General features: G+C 43.2%; 1 protein-coding gene across 1 annotated transcript in view; it reads left to right on the top strand.

Annotated features, from left to right (window-relative positions):
- The window catches only part of LOC118218019 (echinoderm microtubule-associated protein-like 6), a 119,643-nt gene extending 93,818 nt beyond the window's left edge, over nt 1–25,825 (top strand). Inside the window, 20 exon segments of the mRNA XM_035400343.1 lie at nt 12–188; nt 804–1,005; nt 2,755–2,881; nt 5,759–5,773; nt 8,013–8,021; nt 11,126–11,204; nt 11,435–11,564; nt 12,218–12,316; nt 12,754–12,774; nt 14,451–14,624; nt 15,416–15,624; nt 15,748–15,905; nt 16,282–16,396; nt 16,592–16,780; nt 17,074–17,246; nt 18,695–18,857; nt 22,634–22,737; nt 23,708–23,861; nt 24,236–24,336; nt 24,982–25,825. Of these exon segments, the coding sequence (XP_035256234.1) occupies nt 12–188; nt 804–1,005; nt 2,755–2,881; nt 5,759–5,773; nt 8,013–8,021; nt 11,126–11,204; nt 11,435–11,564; nt 12,218–12,316; nt 12,754–12,774; nt 14,451–14,624; nt 15,416–15,624; nt 15,748–15,905; nt 16,282–16,396; nt 16,592–16,780; nt 17,074–17,246; nt 18,695–18,857; nt 22,634–22,737; nt 23,708–23,861; nt 24,236–24,336; nt 24,982–25,006 (2,424 nt within the window). The 3' untranslated portion in view covers nt 25,007–25,825.
- The last annotated feature ends 541 nt before the right edge of the window (nt 25,826–26,366 follow it).

Here is a 26,366-nt window from a genome sequence, read left to right as displayed (position 1 = left end):
TCTCCGTTCAGATTGAGAAGATCGAGTGGGCCTCGTGGACCTGCGTTCTGGGTCCCACCTGTGAGGGGATCTGGCCCATCCACAGTGACATCACCGACGTCAACGCCGCCTCGCTCACCAAAGACAGGAAGTTGCTGGCCACCGGGGACGACTTCGGCTTCCTCAAACTCTTCAACTACCCGGCCAAGGTGAGAAACCAGAGGCTCACTCATCCCCTCTATTCAGGGATGAGTGACTCATCACCACTATTCAGGGATGAGTGACTCGTCACCACTATTCAGTGATGAGTCCTGCAGCTTAGTCTTCAGTATTCCTTAACTCTTTTAGGAGTGAGAATTAGAATGTCCTTCATTGAACATTGTAATGCTGATGTCACAATCACTACTGGTGACTGAAAGCAGTGGCATTCCAGAGCACTGACTTAGAATTGACTTGGAATTCCAAAAAATCTGCTGAGCACAGGTGGAAAGTCCACGGGGTCAGAAAATGTGTTTCTTCCTCCCAAGAACTCAGACAGCTGATTTCACTAATTATTTCTACCGCCTGGTGAAATAATTGTGCTAATTAGCAAATCCAGGTGATTGGAATAAAATACTGGGCAGCACTTTTACTTTTATGAACCTGGATTTTCCACATCTGAAGCTGTGTGTTATAGGTTGATAATAGTCTAGCAGTAGCAGCAGCAGGAGTATCATTGGTTTTTTACAGGATGACGTTGAGGCAGAAGAGTGTGTTGTTGTGTGATTCTGTTGGTGCGTGTGGTACAGTGGTGTGTAATTAGAGCCCTCTACGCTCTCTTCTAGGGTCAGTACGCAAAGTTTAAGAAGTACGTGGGTCACAGTGCCCACGTGACCAACGTGCGCTGGGCGCAGGACGACGCCACCCTGCTGACGGTGGGCGGGGCCGACACGGCGCTGATGATCTGGACGCGGGAAACGGGCGGGAACCGGGAGACCAAGCCCGTGGACAGCGAGGAGTCGGACGACGACACGGAAGAGGACGGCGGTAAGCCTAAACAGTACTGACGCTCTAGCACTGACTCTCCAGCACTGATGCTGCAGCACTGATGCTCCAGCACTGATGCTGCAGCACTGATGCTCCAGCACTGATGCTGCAGCACTGACACTTCAGCCCTCTCACTGCACTGACACTCCAGCACTGACACTCTAACACTGACATTCCAGCACTGACATTCCTGCATTGACACTCCAGCACTGACACTCCAGCACTGACATTCTAGCACTGACACTCCATGTATATTTGTATTTTGTTAATAATTATATTTGTCGCAGAGATGCTCCAATAGCCATTCAAAAAAATTGTTCTCATAAAGCATTTCTGTGGATCCTCCAGCTCTATGTATTTATCTCAAAAGTGAACTTGACTTTGTCTCTTCAGATATCATTCATAAAACTGGTGCATTTCTGCATGCAATCAAAATCTACTGGTGTAATACTGTGCAAATTATATTTTCATCAAACTGCCCTTGATGCATGCATGCAAGAGAGAACCAGGGGCCCACATGCAGAATTAAATACAGTATAACTAAAATATAAGAGCTCCTGTGGTGTGTGGCCTTGCCTTAACGCCACAGGTTCCTAATTAATCACCGGAGAAAACCACAAGAATTGTTTGCACCATCACCGTCCTACGAGCGGCAACTGTCCTCTGCAGTACAGGTTTAAAAAACAAAAACATCCTGATCAACACACAGGATGTTAGACTCCGTCGTCCTTATTATCTCTGAGAATCATCTCGTTCATTTCACCTTCTGACAGCAGAGACGCGTTGGGGACGTATGAATAACGCGGAAAACCGACGGCAGTCACATCAAAAGAAATCAACCCTGCTGATTTACACGCCCACCTATGCACAAACAGACTTTTGTTGAGAACTGAAAAAGGAGATCAGAAACCCTGAGTGGTTAATATCGATGTATGCACATCCAGACTACTCCCCGTCAAGTCATCGAAAAGCTCAGTTACATCACTGAAGACCAATAACCTGCCACAGCTACCCCACACCAAGGTGCTATGAAAAAGACTAGGAATCACGCCAGCTCCCAGGGAGTGAAGTAACAATGTCTTATTCAAATAGAAGATTTTTTTTTTAACAGTGAAGCCTTTCTGCCATCTGTTTCTCCCCTGGAGTGACTGAAATTCTCATATCCTGTGCTTCACTGAGAGACGAGCAGTCCTAGGGGAGCTCAATAAAGCGAGAGTCTCTACGCCAAGAAAAAGAAAGAAGAAAAAAAAAACAGAAAAATAAGCTGTCAGGCTTTCCCAAGAAAGTCGGCTTAGAGACACTGTGAACTAAATGTCAGCTAAATAAAGTATGGTGCGCATGTTTGTTTATGTTCCTGTCTTGGGGGATGTATTGTGTTTATAGAGCTGCATTGTGTCCAAGACTAAATTCCCCTTGGGGACTATGAAGTAAGCCTCGAATCGTGAATCTTGGATATTGTGCTGTAGCTGAAATTGTTTGTTGCAGTTCATTTAACCCTTTGACTGACAGCTCAGCTCATGTGGCATTTATTGACTTCAAATGAATAGATCAAAAAAATAGGACCACAAATATATGATTAGAATGTTCTGAACTGAGCATTCTAATGCTGATATAACAATCACTGCTGGTATTTGAAAGCAATGGAGTTGTTGAAAAAACATTCCAAAAAAACTGCTCTTCAAAGGGTTATCCTGTCTTCCAATGGAAGCCCCACCCCCTTCCCCAATAACAGGCCTCGTGTCTCCGCAGGCTACGACAGTGACGTGGCCAGGGAGAGGAGCATCGACTACACCACCAAGATCTACGCCGTCAGCATCCGCGACATGACCGGCGTGAAGCCACACCAGCAGCAGAAGGAGGTTTCGGCTGAAGAGAGGTACAGCCCTCATGCCCGTGACTCCGCCCACTGTCTCCGTCCATCTGCTCCCACCCCCCATTCCCAGAATGCATCTGTGCTGTCCAGGGCCTGCTCTGATAAGCAGCTTCCCCATTCAAATTAAATTCAATTAAATTGCATTTGTGAAGCAATTTTTACAGAGACCCTGTCAACAATGATGCTAAATAGTAAAACAGGAAATTGAAAAATTGGGTAATTTCCTGGCCTGAAACTAAAAAAACTTCCCCAGTTGGAAGAATAAAAATACTCAACCAGTGGTGAGAAAAAAAATCCTGTTCCAACTGCTATGACAGATACACTGTGAAGCAGCAGTTTGCAAAGAAAAACAAGAGAGTAAAAACATAATTATTTAAATGTATTTCTATATTTTATAAGTTCTAAAAAAAAATGTAAATTAATGTCTGTCTACCTCTTACATGGTGCTGCCATCTAGTGAGCACCAAAGGTATTTCTATGAACTTGAGATGACCAGTACATTTCAAACTTTGATTTCAGACTTCGATTTCCAGAAGCAGGTTATGTGATTTTGTATTATTCTTCTTCTAATACGTAGAATTGATGAGCCATTTTTTTAAACAAATCTGTTTAAGGTGCTGCAGAGTAAATCAGAGCAATAGCCAGCAACCCCCAACCACCACATCATATGCATGATGCTTAAAAACAAAACGAGAAAAAAAGTCAAACCTGGTTTAATTCCACAGAAGTCCTGTCGATTGTCATTTGTAATTTTTTGCTTCTACTTTCTGCATTCCCTTACGCAATGAAAATATATTGTCACATATAACTAAATACTGTAATTTATTTCTGTATATAGGCATTGCAAAGTGTGCCAACATATTGTCATTTTGCATCCAAAGTGACAATAATGTGTATGTTGTGCAATGCATTTCTATTACTATTCAATGTATTTCTCTATACAAGTGACGTTGTATTGTACATTTCAAATAACAGCTTGAATTGGATGCATATGTCAGTGTTGTGTTTTGATATTGTTGGCATGTATAGTTACATTCTGAAAATGTGAGAGCAGCCTTTCATAGTCACAAGAAAAGGTACAAATCAAGGACTCCAACATTCCGAATATCCATATATGGAAAACTAGGCAATATTTTGTTACGTAAGGGATTTTCAGAATTTTTTATATTTTTTTTACTCCGCACATACAGGTGTGGATTAACTTTCAGTGTGAATTCTACCTGGTATCTGAATCTTCAGCTGCATGCCAGTGCTCCCTGTATTGCTACAGTCCGGACTTTACAGTGCATGCACTGCGGCCTTGGTTAGGGGTTTAGCCATGCATCGTTTAACCCTTTGCCTGCTTGTACACTCCCCAGCTGTGATTGCCTTTAAATACTTTAACAAACGTTTGTCACTGCCGACTGTAAATGGTGTTTCTGTTTACGGGAGGTAAGTTAACTCCAGTAAAAAAAGGACTATGGGACCATTAACACTGCATGAAAATTCAATTTTCTTTTGTTTCGATGTCCATAGTGACCACACATAACGGAGATGATAATTATGGAAAAGAAACCCGCGCTTTCTTACAGTGGTATATTAATCATAAGACGTTCAAATCTTCACTGCGTGTCCATCACAATCCATGCTGATCAGATCACTTCTGTGCTCAAAGATTAAAAATCATAAAAGCGAAACACAAAATTACTTTTTAAAGTCCTGTTTTTTAGTGTACTGACTCAGATTTACAGATATTTACTTTTTTGACTTTTTAAATTTTTGTATTCAGAATGCACACATACTTGTTCTTGTTATGCTGGGGTCCAAGACATAGTTTAAAATGCAACTTTCAGCATCCATCTGTGTGGTCTCTGCCTGTTTTACATAGTTTGACAAATCACACAGATTTCATTAAATGTGGACTCACAGTATCTATTGCAGTGAATTTAGCAGGAGCCTGTAACCACTAGACCACAGAACTGCATTACAATTTAAACAGTTTCGCCTTATCTCACAGATAAGGAGTAGCTGTTCCAGCTCTCATGCAGTTCAGTTGTCAGGCTCAAACTCCCATTGTTCATTGTTACTGAAGCCAAATGTCCTCTGTGTTTGAGTAGAGAATGTTTAAATAACTGATTCAGTTGACAGGTACGACTTCATCCGGTTATCTGTCCAAAGTCTGTCATGCCTCACCCTCATCAGGGGGACACTTCTGTTTCTATCCTTTGTTTTCAATGTCTCTTACCTCTGTCTTTCCCCTTGAATTCCCTGAATTGATCTCCCTTTTATCGATTATTTTCGGAACTTTCAGTTAATTTCTGTTACAAAGTGTTTTATGTACTTTATTAGATGCAGTGCTTACAGGAATGTTTAGTGGTTCTTCATTTCTTTCTCTTCTTTGTTGCTCACTCGTTTTTTTTTTTTTTTTTTTGCTAACCCCATGAAGCAGTAATCTTTAAACAACAGTGTCTAAAAGCGTAAATAAATAGCCAGGCGTATAACGTCTGCTTTATGTGTCTGCACTGTAGCCTGGCTCACAGTGGGAACGCTGACACATCAAGTGGAACTCCTAGCCATTAGCGCGGCCTACAAACGTGATTCTCAGCCTGTTTGGAGTTTAGCGTGTCAACTGAAAAAGACGATATTTTAGCTGTCTCGTGTCTCTTGAGTAGAAGTGACATGAGACATGGATGTTCTGCTCTGGGGGTTGGTCTAGCCACCCTGTTTTTCCCGCCTAAAGTCCATGCTGTCCTAGTGAGTGACAGAGAACTGTCCTTGCCCTCCCCATTTGTCCAAAACCGGCCATTACCCCATACTAGTAAACATGTAGACTCCATCATCGTCTGTCTCATCAGAAACTCTTAATATCTGTGTTATGTTTTAACCCGCTTTCCTCTGGAGGCAGGGCATTGTCAAGTAAGTACCACCTGATTCGTTAGCCTGCATATATGGGGGAAGGGTTCAGCCAATCCCATGCTTCACATGCTGCATACTTAACCGCAATTGGCTGACAGCCACACTTACGCCAAAAGGTCACTGGTAACCACAGTAACCAAGTAAACTGTACAGTATCTTAAAGCTTACAATGAAAATGCAAACATACTGTACCAACAAGGAAATTATAATGTTAAGGACCTGTGTCAGTACATTATACTCTAATATGATCTATATACTGTACATTTGGAGCCAGTGGTTTACCAGAATTTATCATAATGTCTGTGTTGGATTAACCTACCCCAGCAAGTTGGATTAACCTACCCCTGATATTTTATGCAAGGTGTGATGCCATAAACCTGCAAAAAAGAAATACCTGCTGATGAATTGAAGATGGTTTTAGGATACATAAAGTTCTAATGTGTGCTTTCATTTTTAATGTTTATGTGTCCATTATATCAATGTTTTATGTTGCAAGCAGGTTTGATGTTTGTGTTTTGTGTAGTAATTACTCTAATACTTTGCAATGCGCTGGATAAAAGTCCTCCAGTCTGGTATTTTCTGCAGATGTGTTATAAACATAACAAGTCCAGAGGAAGGAGTGCTTTCTAGAACATTCTAGCCAACACAGTGCCCACAGTCAGAACTAACAGCCAGCAATATTTTATTTTATGGGTCTTCCTTTATTTGGTCTTTTTATTGATGCTAATAATAAAGTTCATATGCGTTACACTTATATCTATTAACTGGCATTTTAGGAAAATGGGTTTGTTTCCACTGCAATCGTAAAGAAATCAACTTGCACCTTTCCAGGAAAGAGAAGTTACTGGAACTTCAGAGAAATTTTTTTCCCCCAATTATGACACATTTTTATCATTTACAGTAGAGTCTTAATCTGTCATTAATAAATTTACACATACATGCATAGTCTTAAATCTGCTCTTATCTTATTCCTTATACAGGAAGATAAATATTTGGACGGTTTATTCTCCCTACAGTATGGCAGGAGCAGCCTTGCACTTGCACATTTAAAATCTGGGCTTCTGTGTGATAAAAGACATGTGCTTAACATTGACTCCAGTTTAGTTTGTAACTGCAACTTTAACCCATTGCTGAATCCCATATTATTTTCAGTTAAATCTTCCCATTGGCATTCATACGCAAGCAAATCTGAGCCTTTGTTTGTTTGCCCTGAAATGGTATACAGTGAAGAATAATTTACACTTTTTTTATACTATTATGTTATTACTAGTTTCAAATGTTAACAAGACCTAAAGACTGGGAAGACCTTAAGAGACAGTACTTTAGGCATTTTTTCTTTAAAAAAAAAAATGTAGGTTAGCTTATAAAAGATTTCAGAGTTCAATTTTTTTTACCATTGTTAGAAATCACAGCTCTAAACAAGTTACAAAGCATTGCATACACAGCTGGTACAGGGCAGATTCAAAGTCATTTATTACAGCAACAATGACTTGCTTGTTTATTTGTCAGGGTCTAAAAAAAAATGAGCACAGCAACAGATTCCATTATTTCATTTTTCTTCTGCATCTGGTAATTTCATGGAGAAATGTGGAGTCAAGATGCTAGACATTTTTTTCAATCCAATTCAATTCAATTTTATTCATATAGCGCTTTTTACAGAAAGATAAAGTGTTTTAGACCTTTTAGAAGCATGAGTCCTGATTTTTGATGGAAACCACAGTGCATGCCTTCAAAAATAGAGAGGTGCCACAACATCTCAGGGGTGGCTGGAGTGCTTCCATTCTCTCTGCACCCCCATCCCTTCTTCCCTACCTCTCTCTCTCTGAAGTCAGCTGATCATGTCTTCCCATAAGCCCCTGGGGCAGAAGCACTGATGCGCTTCTCTCTCCCTGTCCCCCCCTTGTAGGAAATTTAGTACACAGTTTGCCCAGGGATACCAGGGTATGACCCCCCCCTTCTCGATTCATAGACTGGTGCACTCTTTCATTTATTTTATTTATTTTTCCGAGCCCTTCTCTTTTTTTTTTCTTTTTTTTTTTTCCTGGCATGTGTGAGGAGCATGGTTTGCGCCAAAAAAAAAACAAAAAAAAAAAAAGCGGGAATGACAGTCTAGCTCTCCCAGGTTGCTTGTGCATGACCTTTGACCTTTTAGAGGCTAAGCCAACACAGAGCATAGGTCTGCAGCGGTCTGACCTGAGTCCACTAAAACTCTCACTTGGCTTTGTCTGCTGCGCCGAAGGGGATCCAGGTAAATTCAAACCTCCTCCGACTGTTGGCCGTCTCTCCTGGTGGGAGTGTCGCTGTCCCGTGCGCCCCCTCCTCTCTGTCCTTGCCTGACGACGACGGGGCTGTTTCTGTTTTTACCCCCCCACCACCAACCCCCCCCTGCCCCCTCCCCCCGCCGCTCACCCACATCTGCATCCGAGCTGCTGCTCCAAACTCACAAGGAGGGATGTTCGGCATCTCATTTCTTCCTGCCTCGTTCTACATGGGGTGCCCTCTGAACTTTAAACAAGCTGCCCCCTCTCTGAAGAGGACTGAGAGGGGAGAGTAGGGGGAGGATTTGGAGTCCACACTGACCCAAAACTGATCCAGGGTCAGCTAAATTGTTCCCAACTCTAATCCCGGGAATTTTGCAGATAAATTATTAAGCTGGTCCAGGGTCAGCGCTCTATGGCACGTGTGCGCCCTGGCTCTCTCTCTCTCTCTCAGGAATTACGTAATTTCCATTTCCCCCCCTGCCACGCACTTTCGACCGATCCGAGAGAACTTTTCCAAAGCGCTTATGCAACGCTAGACAAACTTTCTATGTAAAGAAAGCCAAATTAAAATTATAAAAAAAGTTTACGGGTTAAAAAAAAGAGGGATGACAACTCATAAAAGAATGTAGCAGGAAAAAAGAACGACAATGCTGTAAATATGTGCTCCTTTGAGAGGGCAAGCTCTGGCTGGTAAAATACTACCCACACCGTAGAAGAAAGGCCTCATTCCATGGCTGCACTGTCCAGACAATGCATCAGGCAGATAAATACTGGAAAAAAGGAGCATCGTTCTGAAAGGTTAAAACGTACAGAGGCTAGTGCTTTACCAGAGTCCTGGAGCTGTGCCTAGTGCGACCCATCTGAGGATGCAGGTATACACTGCTAGCACCCTGAGCAGTGGGATGACCTGTGCCTGGCCTCATCGCTGCCCTGTTTCAGCCCAACGCGGTGTCAGTGTGGTTCTCTCTCTCTCCTTTTCTTTCTCTCTCCCATTCTTTCTTTCTCTCTCTGGCTCCCCTTTTCTTTATCTCCTTTCTCTCTCCCTCTCTGTCTCTCCCTCTCCTTCTCTCTCTCTGTCTCTGTTTCTCTCTCTCTGACTCCCTTTCTATTTATCTCCCTTTATGTCTCTGTTTCTCTCTCTCTCTCTCCCTCTCCCCCTCCCTCAGTCTCTGTCTCCTGGACTCCCTTTCTCTTTATCTCCCTCTCTCTCTTTCCCTCTAATGTGTACGTTACTGGTACGGTGTTCTGTTGGACGTTCTCTCCCTGTCTGTCGATCCACCCCAAGGTTTGTGTGATAAGGCCCTGTCTGGACAATGTGATCAAGAATGTGGTCTGACGTCTCTGCCAAAATACTGCCTACATAGAATTAGCAATCACTCGGGGACCCTTTACCCAAGTGGTTTCAAGCAGTGCGTTTAGCTGCTTCTCAGGCCTTGCGCATGTATAAGAACACTCTAAAAACATCTGAACACAAAACATTGGCCCAAGAATCTTATTTCAGTTATAATGTAGAATTGACCATGTTCTGCTTATTTTTCAAATTTAGCAGCATACTTTCTAGTACACTTTTTCTGTAACAAAGACAATTTAGTCACATTTTGAAGGCACATCCCATGACTTCTCATTCAGCTGTAATATACTTGATAGTTATTTTTCTGTCATTAGTTAGTGACACATTGGGGAAATATTTTTTTCTGTAATAAGAGAAGGCCAAATTTCAGACATTCAAGTATGCATTTTTAGTACTCAGAACAAGGCATTGGCAAGCCTACATATCTGTATTATTGTCCAATACAACCGGTTCATGTGTTTCAGGCATATACGCTAAACATCTCTCTGTCATAGCTCGGTGTTGTCGATGTGATCTCCGTGTGAGAAGTGTACACCTGTGGTGTGTTTTTGTGCATTTGTGCTCTTTGTGGTGTTCTTAACACACACCAAAGAAAAAAGACACAGTTCATACACGTCGTGAAAAGTTTCCTGTTGCACATAGGCATATCTTTATTATAAATGAATTATTATGAATGAAGCTCATCATAAACGAATAGTATTATTATACTGATCCTGTTTTTTTATAAACTGTCAGGATTTGTCCTTTTTGTTCAATGCTCTGTATCTGAGTTTATTCAAATTATTGAACAATGTCAGAGTAATCTTCTGTGCATTATGTGATCGTTCTATAGCCAAATGAAGTGCACAGCTCGGTTATTGTGGTTTGAAATAGTTGTGTTCAGAATGTGAGGCCTCCATGCTGGTGGCTTCATGGTGCCAGCGCAGGTAAGAGCCACGCTGAGCGTCAGGAGGATGAGGCCTTTTCTCACTCTGCATAGTCAGCCTGTAGAACAATGTCCTGAATTTAGGCAACGTGAATTTGGCTCAGTATTAAATGGGATTTTTAAGTTGTTTTTTTCAACACAGTTTGCCAATTAGATTTTTCAGAACGGCAAACCGTTTAGTCAGTGTTTCAGGCCAAATATTGATTTGCTCCTGGCCGATGTGTGATAGATCAGGGAAGCGCAAGTTTGTTAGGATCCCAGGTCTCAGAGGTATTTTCACTGTTTAAATGGAACTGAAATACGTTTTTTCCACTGTAAACAATCCAGCCAGGTGAAACAAACGAGTGGCACTGAAAGTAGTTTTAGTGGGTCACCGCATAGTTTTGAGTAGTTTTAGCTGAGAAGGGTGGTTGCATCTGGGATAGTTGAGAGACAGCACCCCCCCGTCCCCCGCCCCCTGCTTCAGGTGCTCGATTTCGCCTAGGTTAGCAGAAAGGCTAGAGCAGTGCCAGGATTACAGGATAGAGTAGCATTGAACTCCATGAAACTACTACTGTATGTTTTAACAAAGACATTTATATTTTCCTTGGCTCATGTAGTTAATACCCGGCAACCTATGCTAATTTTGACTTTAGTGCTATTTTAGAGTCACAAATACATACAAGATATTCAATGTTGCATGATTCACAATCTTTGACTGTGTCGAAAGCATTTTAGTTTACAGTTGGTGCGTAGCTGAGCATTGCCAGGCGGTTAAATGTAGCTGCCGGTGAGGTCGTCGCTGTCGTCGCTGACTTCCTGTTTGCTCACTGTAGGCCTCCAGTCAGCAGAGCGGCTCCTCAGCCAGACAAACTGCAGAAGAACAACATCACCAAGAAGAAGAAACTGGTGGAGGTTCGTACTGAAGTGGCTTCGCTTGGGACTGGTGGGGATGATTGAATTATTGAATTATTGTTCTGTTGTTTGTTTCTATCTTCTGGTTCGTAGCAATCATTGAACATTCTCAGGGATCCACAGAGAGTGTTCTAAAGTTTTTTTTAAATACAATTTCTACAGTATTTTAGGCAGGTATTTGGCGTTCTCTTGGCCGGTTTGCTGGATGGTTTTGCTTCCTGTGTCTGCAGGAGCTGGTGCTGGACCACGTGTTCGGGTACCGCGGCTTCGACTGTCGGAACAACCTGCATTACCTCAACGACGGCTCTGACATCATCTTCCACACCGCGGCCGCCGCCCTGGTGCAGAACCTCTCCACCGGTACGATGTGATACCATATCTTATTGTCTTTTTACTCGTCTATGCACAACCTCTATCTGACACACCTACCACCACCGTCTCTCCCACAAACATCCTCTGTCTCTCTCACAGACAACCTGTGTTTCACCCACAACACAACCTCTGTCTCACCCACACACTGGTACCAGGGGAGGGAAGAAATTAGGCCAGAGCTGGCCTGCCCTGTTCCTGGAGATCTACAGTCCTGTAGGTTTTAACTCCTACCTCAAACAAAGCACACCTCATTCAACAGCTAGAGATCTTGTTCAGCTGCTAATCTATAGAATCACGTGTGTCAAATTAGGGTAGAAACGAAAACCTAAAGTACGGTAGATCTCCAGGAACAGGGGATGGACAGCCCTGAATTTGGGTTTCAGTCACTCAAGATAAGAGGCTTTACCAAACAAACGTATGTGAATGTATTAATTGCTCAGGATTAGTTGCTAAAAGCCTGCTAAAAGCCCGAAATATAAAATGTCACCGTCCGGGGTTGCATTTAAACTGTGAATGCTCAGCTGTTGCCATGGTTTTTGAGTAGTTAAAAAAAATGAAAGAGTAGGCATAAGAATGGGATTTGTTAACATTCATTTAAGCTATCTGCACATTTTAGCCGGCAATTCTCTCTGTTTCCACAGGGACGCAGAGTTTCTACCTGGAACACACTGACGACATCCTCTGTCTGACCGTCAATCAGCATCCTAAGTATAAAAATGTCATTGCCACTGGACAGATAGGTAAGCGTCCAGTCTCTGTACAGTCCTCTTTGGATATGTGCACTGTGTGTCTGTGTTTGTAATATATATATGTATATATATATATATATACATGCAGCCATGGAAAAAGACATATCAAGATACGTGGGAGGATAGGGGTGTGTGTGTGTGTGTGTTTCCGTGGGGGGGAAAGGGATTCTGCTCAAATCAAAAGCTCTCAAATCATTATTATTTGCTCCAGTTCACTTATGTTTTATTTCATTTCCTTGCATTTCAACCCTTGTTGCAGTTTTCAGCGTCACACGCGTTCGTTTTTTTTGTTCGTTTCGGTCGGTTTTGCTGTGTGTGTTTGAACTTTGTTTTGGAGCTGATGTGCTGTGGCTCCGCAGCCTTAGAAGTGAGTGACTTTTTCCACCTTCTTTTGATGCTTCCTCGTTCCCATTGGCCTCACACCACAGGTGATGTCACAGAGGTTCCAGGTAAGACGGCAAGACCAATTCCATTTCTTGCCGATGTAAAAGCCCAAATTTGGGTGCTGTTCAGTTGTGTATGCTGCACCAACACACAATTCTTCTGCCCTTTTTTTTTCTTTTTTTTTTTTAAACAAAGCTGCAGTTGGAACCCAGATTTCCGATATATAAACAAATTACAGAAATGTGCAATATAATCTATTATAAAGTGTTATGTTATCTATTTTATAACATAAAAACTTATAAAATAAATTGATTATTTATTAATTTGGTAATAAAGGGCAGATTACACTATAGCAGAAATAGCTGTCAAAATCACTCAGACATGGAAAGACGTCATCTTTTTGTCAAGCGTACTAGACACAGTTACTTTGTTGTGTTTGTCAACAGTTGTCAACTGCTAGATGGGAATTCTATTCTGTCTTACACTATTCTGTTCTAACCCTGAAGTCCTCCAGTTCTTGGTGACCTGGAGTCACTCATCTCTGATGTGGTGTATTATTAACCCCTCCGACCCTGTACTGCCCTGAGATCGAACTGTGTTGTGTGCTGTGTGTTGGGGTGCCCGCTCCCCGTAGTTGAGTGCGCTGTGTAGTATGCTATGTCAATGCAGTTTGTCCTGTGAGTCATCGTCCCCAGAACTCCTCTTTCTCCTAAATATCCCAAAATCACATACCCATTGGCCCCTTCTGTCAAACAGTCTTTAGTTCAGGGGTAGGCAGTTCTGATCCTGGAAGCCCTGTGTATGCATGCAGGTTTTTGTTTTCACCAGTTACCCTGGCTAAATGAGCTAACTGGCTTCACACACCAACACTGGCTCACACATAGATTACATCACGGTAAAACATTCCGTATAAGGACACAAGAACAGTCTTTGGCTGCTTGTCAAGAAATGTAGCTAAAATGTCAGATGCCGTAAATGTTAAGGCTAACTGGGTGATTAAGGCCAGAAGTTGGCATGAAAGCCAGAAACGGATACGGCCCTCGTTGCCCGCCTCTGCTTTAGTTCCTCCCCTTCGGTCAGCGAGAGCTCCAGAGACGGTGCTTCGCTCTCTGTGGAGACGAGAGAGGGCCTGAGGGCTCTAGTCCAGGCTTCATCTGAAGTGCAGGGATGTTTCAGCCTCAGGCTGTGACCAGACTGCGATCCCAAAACAGTGGGTTCGGGACCCAATGGGAGGTTGCGATTGGTCACGAGAAGCATTGGAGGGGGGCGGTGTTATTTCCTTTATATTAGAGGCTTTCCGAAAATAAGAACGCCGCACTTGATGGTTTCAATGTTTTTAATATTTTGTAGCCCAGTAAGACCTCTGCAGATTACTGACAATTTTAAAGTAAACATCTATTTTCAGCAATATTTGCTGTCTAAATTCTTTCATATGGTTGTCTGCTTTGGTTAGTAACTTGTTTAATTGAAAATTCGCCTGGACCTGCAGGACTTTTTGAGAGTATTAAGAGTTACATCATATAAATTGAAAAGTGACCGAGGTCTGTTCCACACCAGCCAAAATAAAAGCAATAGTGCACTGCATTGCATTGCAATTGCATTATCAAATTTCACTGTTTAAAGTTAGGCTTCATTTACAGTGGTTAGGATACACAATAATTGATAGTGGGTCACAGGAAATTAACCTTGTAAAGGCCACAGGAAATTGACCAAGCCGTGCCAACCCTCCGCTCTACCACAGGCACCACCCCCTCCATCCACGTGTGGGACGCCATGAGCAAGCAGACCCTGTCCATCCTGCGCTGCTCGCACGCCAAGGGCGTCGGCTACGTCAACTTCAGCGCCACGGGCAAGCTGCTGCTGTCTGTGGGGGTGGAGCCTGAGCACACCATCACCGTGTGGCGCTGGCAGGAAGGTCAGCCTGCGTCTCATTATTATTATTATTATTATTATTACTATGAAAGGGAAAATAATGATAAAAATTAAATAAGATGTTAGACAAGGAAATGCACAATAGATGGATCAAAATGAAAGGACAATAAGAATGTTTGGCCAGGGTTGTGTGTTGTGGCAAGAACAAAAATAAATGCTATAAAAATATGATATGAGTCGAGAAGAGGCAGAATTAGTATTTCTACCTTTTTCTGGTAAAGAATTACACAGTCTAGGAGGTGGAATTGCAGAATACCTTTTTTATTTAGTCAAGTAACTGGGACAGTCCATGAGAAAGCCCTTGTTAGATGAGTGGAACTCTCTACTTGATTGACATCACTGTCATGACCTCACTTCCTGCTTGATGGAGCGTGTCAGTACATCATCATTTTCGTTCCAATTTTAGCAATACACTTGTGTTGTCATATAACCGACAAAATTGGGGTCGATTTTGGTTCAGTTCATTCAGGAAGCTAATTGAAAAAAGAATTTTATTGGCATTTTACAATTAATGTCTTGAATTAACTAAAATGAAGGTGGAATTGGCCCAAAACCAGCTAATTGAACTAATTAAGCAGACAAGAAAGCCATAATTAATGAGATCTAATCAGTAGTCAGGAGATGAGTCACAAAAACTCCAAAACACCCCGTTTAATTTACATTTATAATGTAAACAGAGTGTACAAAATTTCGGCACTTCTTAGTTAATCAGTTGATTTCCAGCATACCCACAAGATTTTTCAGGTCCCCACAAGCATCCGTGTTTCTGTCCAGGTGCCAAAGTGACGAGCAAAGGGGGCCACACGGACAGGATCTTTGTGGTGGAGTTCCGCCCGGACTCGGACTCGCAGTTTGTCTCGGTGGGCATCAAACACATAAAGTTCTGGACGCTGGCTGGAGGTTCGCTCATGTACAAGAAGGGTGTGATCGGCTCCGTGGAGGACGCCAGGATGCAGACCATGCTGTCTGTGGCTTTCGGTGCTGTGAGTTCACGCATGTTCACTCTCAAAAATAAGTCATACAGGACTCCGTCTGTCTGTGATCAGTAACAGTCAACTTGCATAATGATGATCGATTTGTGCTGCCTCTTCTGGTGCTCCTTCTAGAATAACCTCACTTTCACTGGTGCCATAAACGGGGACGTGTTCGTGTGGCGGGATCACTTCCTGGTGCGCGTGGTGGCCAAAGCACACACCGGCCCGGTGTTCACCATGTACACCACGCTCAGAGACGGCCTCATCGTCACCGGCGGCAAGGAGAGGCCGTGAGTACTGGGGGGAGGAGCTAAGGAGAGACCATGTGTACTGGAGGGAGGAGCTAAGGGGAGGTCATGTGTACTGGTGGGAGGAGCAGAGGAGAGGCCATGATCCCATTTGCAGGAGAGAGCTGTGGGAGTATTAGTGCCCTGTGGAGTATCTGTGCCCTGTAGAGTCTGCAGAGTATCTAACAAGGTGGGTGGGGCAGTGAGATGTGTGGGCGGACATGTGAGAGGTGTGGGCAGGGCAGTGAGGTGTGTGGACGGGGCTGTGAGAGGTGTGGGCGGAGCTGTGATGGGGTGTGGGCGGAGCTGTGAGAGGTGTGGGCGGAGCTGTGATGGGGTGTGGGCGGAGCTGTGAGAGGTGTGGCTGTGTGTGTTTCAGGACTAAGGAGGGCGGGGCAGTGAAGCTGTGGGATCAGGAGATGAAGCGCTGCCGGGCCTTCCAGCTGGAGACGGGCCAGACGGTGGAGTGTGTGAGATCTGTCTGCAGAGGGAAGGTGAGGACTACGGACTGGCCTGTTTATGTGACTCACTGCATAAGTGACCACTCTTACAATGCCTGTCAACCATATGGAGCAGCCTCCTTAATGTGTGACTTAATGCAGCAACATCAACCACTGCAGCAAAGCGGCCTGTTTCACATAGACGGACATTTCGGCAGCCACACACTTGAATTTGTTGTTCCCTCCAAGGGAAAGATCCTGGTGGGAACCAAGGATGGCGAGATCATCGAGGTGGGGGAGAAGAACGCCGCGTCCAACATCCTGATCAACGGCCACATGCAGGGGGAGATCTGGGGTCTGGCCACGCACCCCTCCAAAGACGTGTTCATCTCCGCCAGCGACGACGGGACCATCCGCATCTGGGACCTGGCCGACAAGGTGAGAGCCCAGGGGGCGGAGCTTTCAGGTGTGCTGCAGGACTGACTGTAATGACATCAAACAGTCAAATACTAGCTCAAATTCTACGCACCCACGAGTCATCAAACTTCCAAATGCTAGCATAGACTATACCCACCCACTGGCCACAGACTTTCAAATACTAGCATAGACTGTACATACCCAGTGGCCACAAAATTTAAAATACTTGAATAGACTCTGCTCTGCGTTTTGTTGCATTTCAAATTTTTTGTTCGGGTTTAAGCATTGCTGCGGTGTGTTTGGCGTTTTGACAGAAACTGCTGAACAAAGTGAGTTTGGGGCACGCGGCGAAGTGTGCGGGGTACAGCCCGGACGGGGAGATGGTCTCCATCGGCATGAGGAACGGGGAGTTCATCGTCCTCCTGGTCAACTCCCTCAAAGTGTGGGGCAAGAAACGGGACCGCAGTGCCGCCATCCAGGACGTCCGGTGAGCAGGGTGCCCATCTCGGTTAGGGTTGCCTGGTTACGGACCTATGGTTCGTTGAGAGATACTGTAGATACTGTAGGTTTTTGGGAGAGTCAATGTTCGGGAGTCAATGTTCTTAGGGTTCCCAGGTTCTGGAGCATGGGTCTTTGAGAGATGGGTTTCTGGGGAGTCAATGTTGTTATGGGTGCCAGGTTATGCAAGTCTGGCTCTTTGTGAAATAGGTTTTGGGGGAGTCCATGTTATTAGGGTTGATTACTCTACAGTACCTAGTAACTTAGCAACGCCGTTAGTAACACTGCTGACACAGATACTGTGGTAGCTAAAATTGGCCTCACCTTGGGGATTAGCGCAACTCAATTTTCCACATTACATTACATTACAGGCATTTAGCAGACGCTCTTATCCAGAGCGACTTACACAACTTTTTTACATAGCATTTTACATTGTATCCATTTATACAGCTGGATATATACTGAAGCAATGCAGGTTAAGTACCTTGCTCAAGGGTACAACGGCAGTGTCCTTACCCGGGAATCGAACCTGCGACCTTTCGGTTACAAGCCCAGTTCCTTACCCACTGTGCTACACTCCGTCCCACATGACATCGCATCGAGTAGAGCAGTCAAGTCATTAGCCCCTCACGATTTCACTTCATGAATTTTTAAAGATGATGAATTAATGATCAATTGACCTAAGTGTTATTTCTTAGTAGCCAGTAGCATTCACTTTGTAGCCTTACTGTAGTCATTATTATGATGTAAAGGTTATTTTATGTTTTCTGTTACTTTGTTATTGCACAGTTGTTTAGCAAGCAGGCGTACTATTCTGTCTTTTTGACTCAATTAGTGCAGTTTCAGTGTCACTGCTGTGCTAATTAGTTGGGGATGTTTCCACAGCAGTGGTTTATTAATCAGCTGATTAAGCAGAACAGAGCTGCACAGCTGCATTTTTCTGATAGCTGTTAGAAGTGCAATTTTACGCAGGTCCTCTGAAATACAGAGGCAGCTGGAGCAGCGACTGGGCTATGTCCCTGGGTTCCCATCAATGGAAGAGCTATGTAATACCATGTGAATGATGAATTATTATGGATAATGTTATTCTGGTGTATTACTCACACCATGTATTATGGTTCCAGGAGGTGATGGGGCTTACAATGATAATAATAATTTGGGGGTTGCTGGGTGGCTCATTCTGTTAAGGCACTGTTCTAATGCATGGATGGACCCCAGATTATAACCAGTCTATCATATTATGTTTAAATTTAAATATATGAATACTAATGAAACAATGTGACAAAAATGAAACACAATGTAACTTTTTTTTTTTTGGTTTCGAAGAAAATACATCATACATAAGATGTATAAAAATAAAAGGCCAAAGAAAACTTGTTTAAGAATTGACCACCCCCCTTTGCCCCCTTGCCCCCTTGCCCCTTGCCCCCTGCCCAGCTTCAGCCCAGACAGCCGGCTGCTGGCAGTGGGCTCTATGGAGAGCACGGTGGACTTCTACGACCTGACACTGGGGCCCTCGCTGAACCGTATCGGCTACTGCAAGGACATCCCCAGCTTCATCATCCAGATGGACTTCAGCGCCGACAGCAAGTACATCGAGGTAGGAGGGCCTATACAGGGCACAGATACTCAAAAGAGTACAGATATGCTACAGGGCACAGATACTCTACAGAGCACAGATACTCTACAGGGCACAGATATTCCACAGAGTACAGATATCCTACAGGGCACAGATACTCTACAGACTCTACAGGGCAAAGATGTTCTTCAGGGCACAGATACTCTACAGGGCACAGATATTCCACAGAGTACAGATATCCTACAGGGCACAGATACTCTACAGACTCTACAGGGCAAAGATGTTCTTCAGGGCACAGATACTCTACAGAGCACAGATACCCTACGTCATAATGAGAGCTTTAAGTCAGAGTAGCACTTGGCTTTCAAGCAAGGTTTTACACGTCATGCTATGGAATTCTGTTGTCTTCTGCTGTTAGTAAAAAAAATAAAATAAATGCTGGTCATTTTTTTTTGTCTGGATTTGGATTTTTCCTTTTTTATTAAGACTGGGGTCCTCCAGAAAGGCCACATCACCAGCATCCTGAGCAGTGGTGTCAAACTCGTTGCCATGGAGGGCCGTGTGTATGCAGGTTTTCATTCCAGCCTCAGATCTTGATTATATAATTAGTTAAATTGTTTGCTGAATTAGGGATGCAGGTTTGTGCACAATGGTGACCCGACGTCTATGGTGACCCGCATTGTCTAAATAAAAATTTTCTTATATTCTGTGCTTCAATGCAGTTAAACGCATATGGCTGAATGAGTAATTGGACTCAATTAAGGCAGCATTAATTGGTTGGAATGAAAACCTGCATACACACGGCCCTCCATGGCACGAGTTTGACACCACTGCCCTACGTCATAATGAGAGCTTTAAGTCAGAGTAGCACTTGGCTTTCAAGCAGGGTTTTACACATCATGCTATGGAATTCTGTTGTCCTCTGCCGTTAGTTAAAAAAGAATAAAATAAATGCTGGTCATTTTTTTTTGTCTGGATTTGGATTTTTCCTTTTTTATTAAGACTGGGGTCCTCCAGAAAGGCCCACATCACCAGCATCTTGAGAATTAGCCATGCATGAAGACTGCTATTTAAATTCATTGCATAATGCAGAAAATCAGTACTAAATGTAAACAGAAACATTTTAAATGGCTCCACTGTAATGAAATAGGCCCGAAGACTGCAGTAGTTACACAAATGTGAACCGATTGAAGTTCTGTGACTCATTACATTTAAATTGCACACATTAGTTCAGAAAGTTCTTGCAAGTAAACTTGCCTGGAAAGCAAAGTTTCTTGGAAATAAACAGTTTTTTTTAAATAATGTTTGCTTTTCTGCAAAGGAAACGTTGGAACTTAAGTTTTCTGAGACAATTACAAGGCGAAAGCCACTCATATTTTTAATGAACAAGTTTTTTTATTTGCACCTGCAGTTTTACCCTGTACAAACTCAATTAAAGCTCTCCAAAGAACCTCTAATTAATCTCTCTGGTGGTAACCGTTGTTTGGATTTAATTAACGCCAGTCAGCAGTCTCATAATGATGAATTTGTTAATCTGCGCTACAGAGACCCCCTTCAGAGCCACTGGAATGACCTTTCTGATTAATATCTGATATGCAAATGTGTGCGAGGAAGCTTGATTGATTCTGGAATTAATTACGGTCGGTTGCCATTTCCTGTGTCCCCATTTTTTGGGGTTTTTTTTTTTTTGAATATTTGCTTCTCACATGCATCTCAGTCCTTGTGCACTCTCCTTTGGCATAATGCCATGCACATGCCCCGGTGCTGACACCACCTGCAGCCTTTCAGCAATTAGACTGGGGTGCTGCTCCTTGAGTAAAGTCATATAAAGGTGTTGGGAGGTCCACCTAATTACCAACAAACTAATTATTGTAATGATTTATTGTGCACAGCAAAACTTTCAAGGGCACCTTCCTCAGAACATATATACACAAGTAAAATATACACACAGTAACTATGTATACTATCACTACATTTGATTTCATTCAGATGGCAGAATTTGTTCCATTTGCCAGTATGCATAATGACATGCCTCGGATTTAAAAGAATTAAACTATTTGCAGTTTTTCCCCCTCCCTGTCTTTTTATAATTAAAAATTTTACTTTCCATTGAACAGCAAATAACAAAAGGAATTAAGTGGATATGGAGGGTATTCAGAGCATAATTTCAATAAAATAAACAAAACAAAGCCTTTGGGGCTAGACAATCATTTATGCAAGTAGTACAGACTGCAACGATTAGCAAAGTCTAGATATGCTAGTCGCCCTAGTGCAGTTCACCCAGCATATTAGGTGTTTTTTTTCCCAAATAAAACACCTGAAAAATAGCTAGGCTTCCAAATTTTCTTACAGCTTATCCTCAAAAAAAAGTTTTGAAAGACCAGCAGAGTTCCAAACTAAAATAAAGTCACCGATGCGAGGAGCATAGCAACAGATTGTAGGATCAGAAAATGAACTTGAACATGCCCTTTCCTGCCTCTTTCAATGCCAACAGGAAGGGTGTCGTCACACCCTAATTGGGCCAGATAGAATGCACCGCAGCTGCTCTCGATTACCAGTTAGCCGCCCGTCTCCAAGACACACTGATCAACAGCTGATCCTCATCGCCTCGTTATCAATTGCTGAGCCAAAGGAATCTCGAATGAGAGGGGGGTCACGAAATCGAGATCACGAAACGGAGAAGGAACAATCGAACCAAGCGAAAGCGAAAACACGCAGTAAAAGGAGAACTGCTGAGAGATAGGCGACTGCTACGATATACTGCGCATCGCAAGTGCTGGGAGCAGCACCCTTACGGGAGGCCAGGAACTGACGTACTTATAAGGCAAAGGCTCCCCTCCCCCCCCCCCCCCCTCCCCGGGTTACAAATCAGCACTTTTATTTAAAGAAGTGCTCTGCTTCTTTTCCACGGCCATTTCCCTCCACTTCTGTCCTCATCTGTTCTGTCGAGCCGTTTCTTACTTTCATTTAACCTTTTTGGTCATTTATTCCCTGCACCGTTCTTTCACTAAGTTTTTTTTCTTTTCTTTTCCCCCCCTCCCTTTACGTTGGCAGACATGCACATGGATATCGGTTACATCGTATGCTGAGAATGGAGGAGGCTATATTTAGTCAGATACATGTATGGCAAGTCAGGATTATTTATAGAGAGCAAGCCCTGCCAAGTCTGCGGTGGCTTGGAATCGCTCCCTAGCCGTTTCAGGACATTAGCCTACAGATCAGCTTAAATTCAGATGTAATCATAGCTTATATCTGACAGGTGTGATGAGAATTGCATAGATTCACTCATATGTATGCATTGTATTGCATAATAAACACAGATGTGGCATATTTTCTCTGCGGCTGTGATTAATGTATTTATGTTGGTAGAAGAGGCTTTTAGCTGCTTGTTGACTTGTTGTAAGCTCTGTGTCACTCTGCTCCATAATGAGCTGCTGATCTCACCCTTTGGAAAATGTCTGGCATGACAGCAGGGGCAGTACTGGAAAACCCTGGGGACAGAGGCCATGAGCAATATCAATAAAGCCAATCATCAAGCAATCAATGGCACCTAGATACACGAGTTCATTATAACCACAAACAAATACAGCTTCTCACTTTTGAACAATATTTTGGAAACAGCATTTCTTAAATAAAATGTTAGAAGTGTCTTTGGCCCTAGTGTTTTGTCCTATGAGCAGAGTGTTTGCTTATTGAAACAATGGGCCATTAAAACCTTTTGTTGCCATGGTGAGTGGTGATTGACAGCTTTTTTCCCTCTCTGTGAGTGCTGTTCCATATTCCTGTGTTTTGTGCAGGTGTCCACGGGAGCTTACAAGCGCCAGGTGCACGAGGTGCCATCGGGCAAGATGGTGACAGAGCAGTCCGTCATCGACAAGATCACCTGGGCCACCTGGACGAGGTGAGCAACACGCGCACACCTGGCGTCTGAACACCGTTCTCCAACCTCTCCTATTACACGAGTTTGCACATGGCCACCGTGTGCAGCCTGGCTGGCACTACTCCGGATGCCAAGCTGTTAAGTACATCAACCCATTCGGCTCAAAACAGGGAAACATCTTTAATGTTGGAACACATCAGAATCTCAAATGAACCAGGCTGAAGACATATAGGGAACTGGTAGAGGAAAAAGAGACATGTCTGATCCTGTTACGGTGCTGATATAACAAGGCGCATTATAACAAGGGGAAGACCATGCAGGGGAAATATATCTGATGGTTCTGTTGAAAGAGAGCCCCTGGTGTGCCGTGGGGTGCTGCTTAGTGGCTTAGCATGCGTCAGCGGGTATTGATCAGCGTGAAGATGCAGGGCGATCAATATCGTCTGAAGAGCAGACGCCTGCCTGCCTTCAGCGTGGAGACAAAAGACGTGTCATCTTTAGTTTCAAACAGCATCAGCCCTTTTCCCTCTAATTAAGGACACTGCAGTTAACTTTAGTTTCTGGAGTGATAGGTATCGGACCTGTGCCAGATCATTATTTGAAATACTTTACCCTTTCGACACCAGATTACTTACAGTTTTACGAGAAATAAATACTCTAACTATTCAGAGTTAGTTATATACCTCATTTTAAAATTGTACCAGAATTTAAGAGTGGGTAAACTGGTAAAAGCTATTGTTCAGCTGTGTTTGAGAGTAGTGACGTGCCGCCTTCTCTCTCTCTCACTCTGTCTGTCTGCACTTGTGTGCGTTTGTGGTTGTGTGTGTGTGCGCGCGTGTGTATGCATGTGCGTTTGTTTGTGTCTGTATGTGTGTGTGTATGTATGTGTGTGTGTGCGTTTGTTTGTTTGTGTCTGTATGTATGTGTGTGTATGTGTGTGTGCACGCGCGTGTATGCATGTGCCTGTATGTGTTCGTGTGTGTGCGCGCAGTATCCTGGGAGAGGAGGTTTTGGGGATCTGGCCCAGGAACGCAGACAAGGCGGATGTGAACTGCGCCTGCGTCTCCCACGCCGGGCTCAACGTGGTCACCGGCGACGACCTCGGCCTCGTCAAGCTCTTCGACTTCCCCTGCACCGAGAAATTTGTAACTCCTTTCGCTTTTCTGGAGCAATGGTTGTCCGCCTTAATAGGACACATTTGTCAGAAATTCATAGCTGGAACAATCCGGAACGTAGGTCGTGAAAAGCTAGGTGCTGTTGCATAAATGTCAGTTCAGTCAGAGTGAGGCTTTTTGTTTTTACTATTCTTATTATTTTTATTAATCTATTAAGCCATTTTTTTGAGGTTCGTCCAAACTGCAGTGCAAGGTTTCAAATACACAACGGACGATGCATGGTTGTGTAAAGCATTAGTTCTATGGCTGTTTGTGTGCGTTAATGCGATGTAGATTCTAGCGTCGGCTCTGATGTGGTTTGTGAGGTCGCCAGTACGATATGCATCCCTCTGTTTTCCCTGCAGGCCAAACACAAGCGTTACTTCGGCCATTCTGCCCATGTGACCAACATACGCTTCTCCTTCGATGACAAGTATGTGATAAGCACAGGGGGAGATGACTGCAGGTGAGTGACATACACCTTCAACGCGAGTCAGAGGTTTCTGAACAATTTAGGAAAGACTGTTCCACGCAGTCAAAGATTAATTCTTCAGCTGTGTGGAGCACACTGCAAAAAAATTGTTAGACATAAAGGTCTTTGATATCAAAGTTTCTGTTTTATTAAGCTTACACCAAAAATACATGCGTGTAGTGCAAGCGTGCAATTACTACAGCAGCAAGGTTAATTGTAAGTTTTCTCTTTGGACCTCTATTTTTGTAAGCATAATTAAAATTATTGGTGAGTCTGTAATGTTTTGGTTTTTTTGTTGTTGTTAGACACTGGCAGATAAAATTCAGTGTTCACACTTGCCACAAAGCTTGTGTGTGTACGGACTATATTCCTGTAATAGGATTTAATCAGAAGCAATATATACATATGTGTATAATTCCATGTGATGGTGAATTTTAATTGGGTTAATTAAAAAACAGGCCTTAGGCATTCAAAAGATCGTTATTACCATCATTACAAAATGGGGTTAAAGGAGCTATTAAAACGAGGTGTACAGGGATGGAAATTAGACCTTTTTAACGTTATGAAAGTCCAGAGCTTTGCTGGAGCAACTGCTTTACCCTTAGATGAGGTCAACTGATTATCTTGTCTTGTGCACAGTGTGTTTGCATGGAAATGCCTGTAAGAACGTCCAGCATCAAGCACATCGCAGTGGCCCTGCTCCGGAGTGAAGCGAGAAAAATCCCAAAGCCTCAATCGTCTGGCTGCTACCAACCTGTTACTGAAATGCTGCAATTACACACTTTCAACGACCTATGGGAATGCTGCTGGTGCAAATGGGACAGGGAGGGGGGAGGGTGTTGTGTAATAACCTGTCTCTGAGGTCACTTAGTAGGCCTACCTTCGTTGTTAAAGATGGGCAAAAATGTGACTACGGATTTTGGAACAGCACTTAGCCCTGCTGTACACGGCGGGCTGCTTTGATGGAAATGCTCTTCTTGCCACAAGAAAAAGAGGGTGAATTTCCTCATGAAAAGAGCATTTGTTTACATTTTCATCCATTTTCCCTAAGTGGCAGAAGAGTGCAATGCCAACTTTTTATTTATTCTACACATATTTTCATCACGGCATTGATGAAACAAAATTGTTTCCAGTCATTCTATTTTACAAAAGCCTTTTTTTTTTAAATCATCGGCAGACATGCATAAGTGCCTTTATCAGATTTTTATATAGTCTAGTTATGTTATTTCACTATTACATGATTCGAGTTGTTTTGTACACTTCTGGTGCTATTAGATTGTAAATCGAGGGCTCTCAATAGTGTTAGTTTTATTCATTTGATATGCAGGAAAGGAGACTGTGGTTAATTTTTAGTGCATAAAACATGGTCATTATTTGGCATAATCCGACGGCTCTTCCTCTTGGAAATTTTGAAATACCACTCAGGAGCTGTTCTAGGCACTAGTACTGTACTGTAATTATAAAAGAAGAAAAAAAACATGGTTATGTTGCACGACTTATTTCCACGCTAAATTGCGAATGACCTATGAGTAACGCAATATGTCGGTTTGATCAAGACTCCGGTAAGCCGACAGAGCAACGTTTTCTGAATCCTTCGTTTCCGCAAACCTACCGGAAAACGATCTTAGGTGAACTTTGATAGGGAAGCGGCGACTTGCGCGAACTCTTGCTACAAAGCGAGACAGCGTAGATGAGGGGGGCACACCGGCTACACCAAAGCTGACTATGCAGTCTGTGCTCTACTTACCCCTAGCATCTCTTCCTCATTGACGGAGCCCCCTCCCGTTAAAGCTGTCGGATAATCAGCCTTGCCTCGTGGTCAGCCAGTGTCTGTAAAACTGTATACTGCAATGTCTGACTCAGTCTTACTGTAACGTTTAGTTTTGTGTGCCAGCAATAGTATCAATATCGTTGTGTATGTAATGAATATTGATCTTTGTCCCGTTTTTAAATTTTTTGTAATTTTTTTTGTACATAATTGTCCAAGTGTCTCTAGATAACTTGTTTAAAAAATATTGTATGAT

Source organism: Anguilla anguilla, chromosome 18 (assembly GCF_013347855.1).
Source record: "Anguilla anguilla isolate fAngAng1 chromosome 18, fAngAng1.pri, whole genome shotgun sequence".
NCBI classification, from domain to species: Eukaryota; Metazoa; Chordata; class Actinopteri; order Anguilliformes; family Anguillidae; genus Anguilla; species Anguilla anguilla.
Note: the sequence above shows the minus strand (reverse complement) of the source record. Positions and strands in the feature narration are given on the sequence as shown.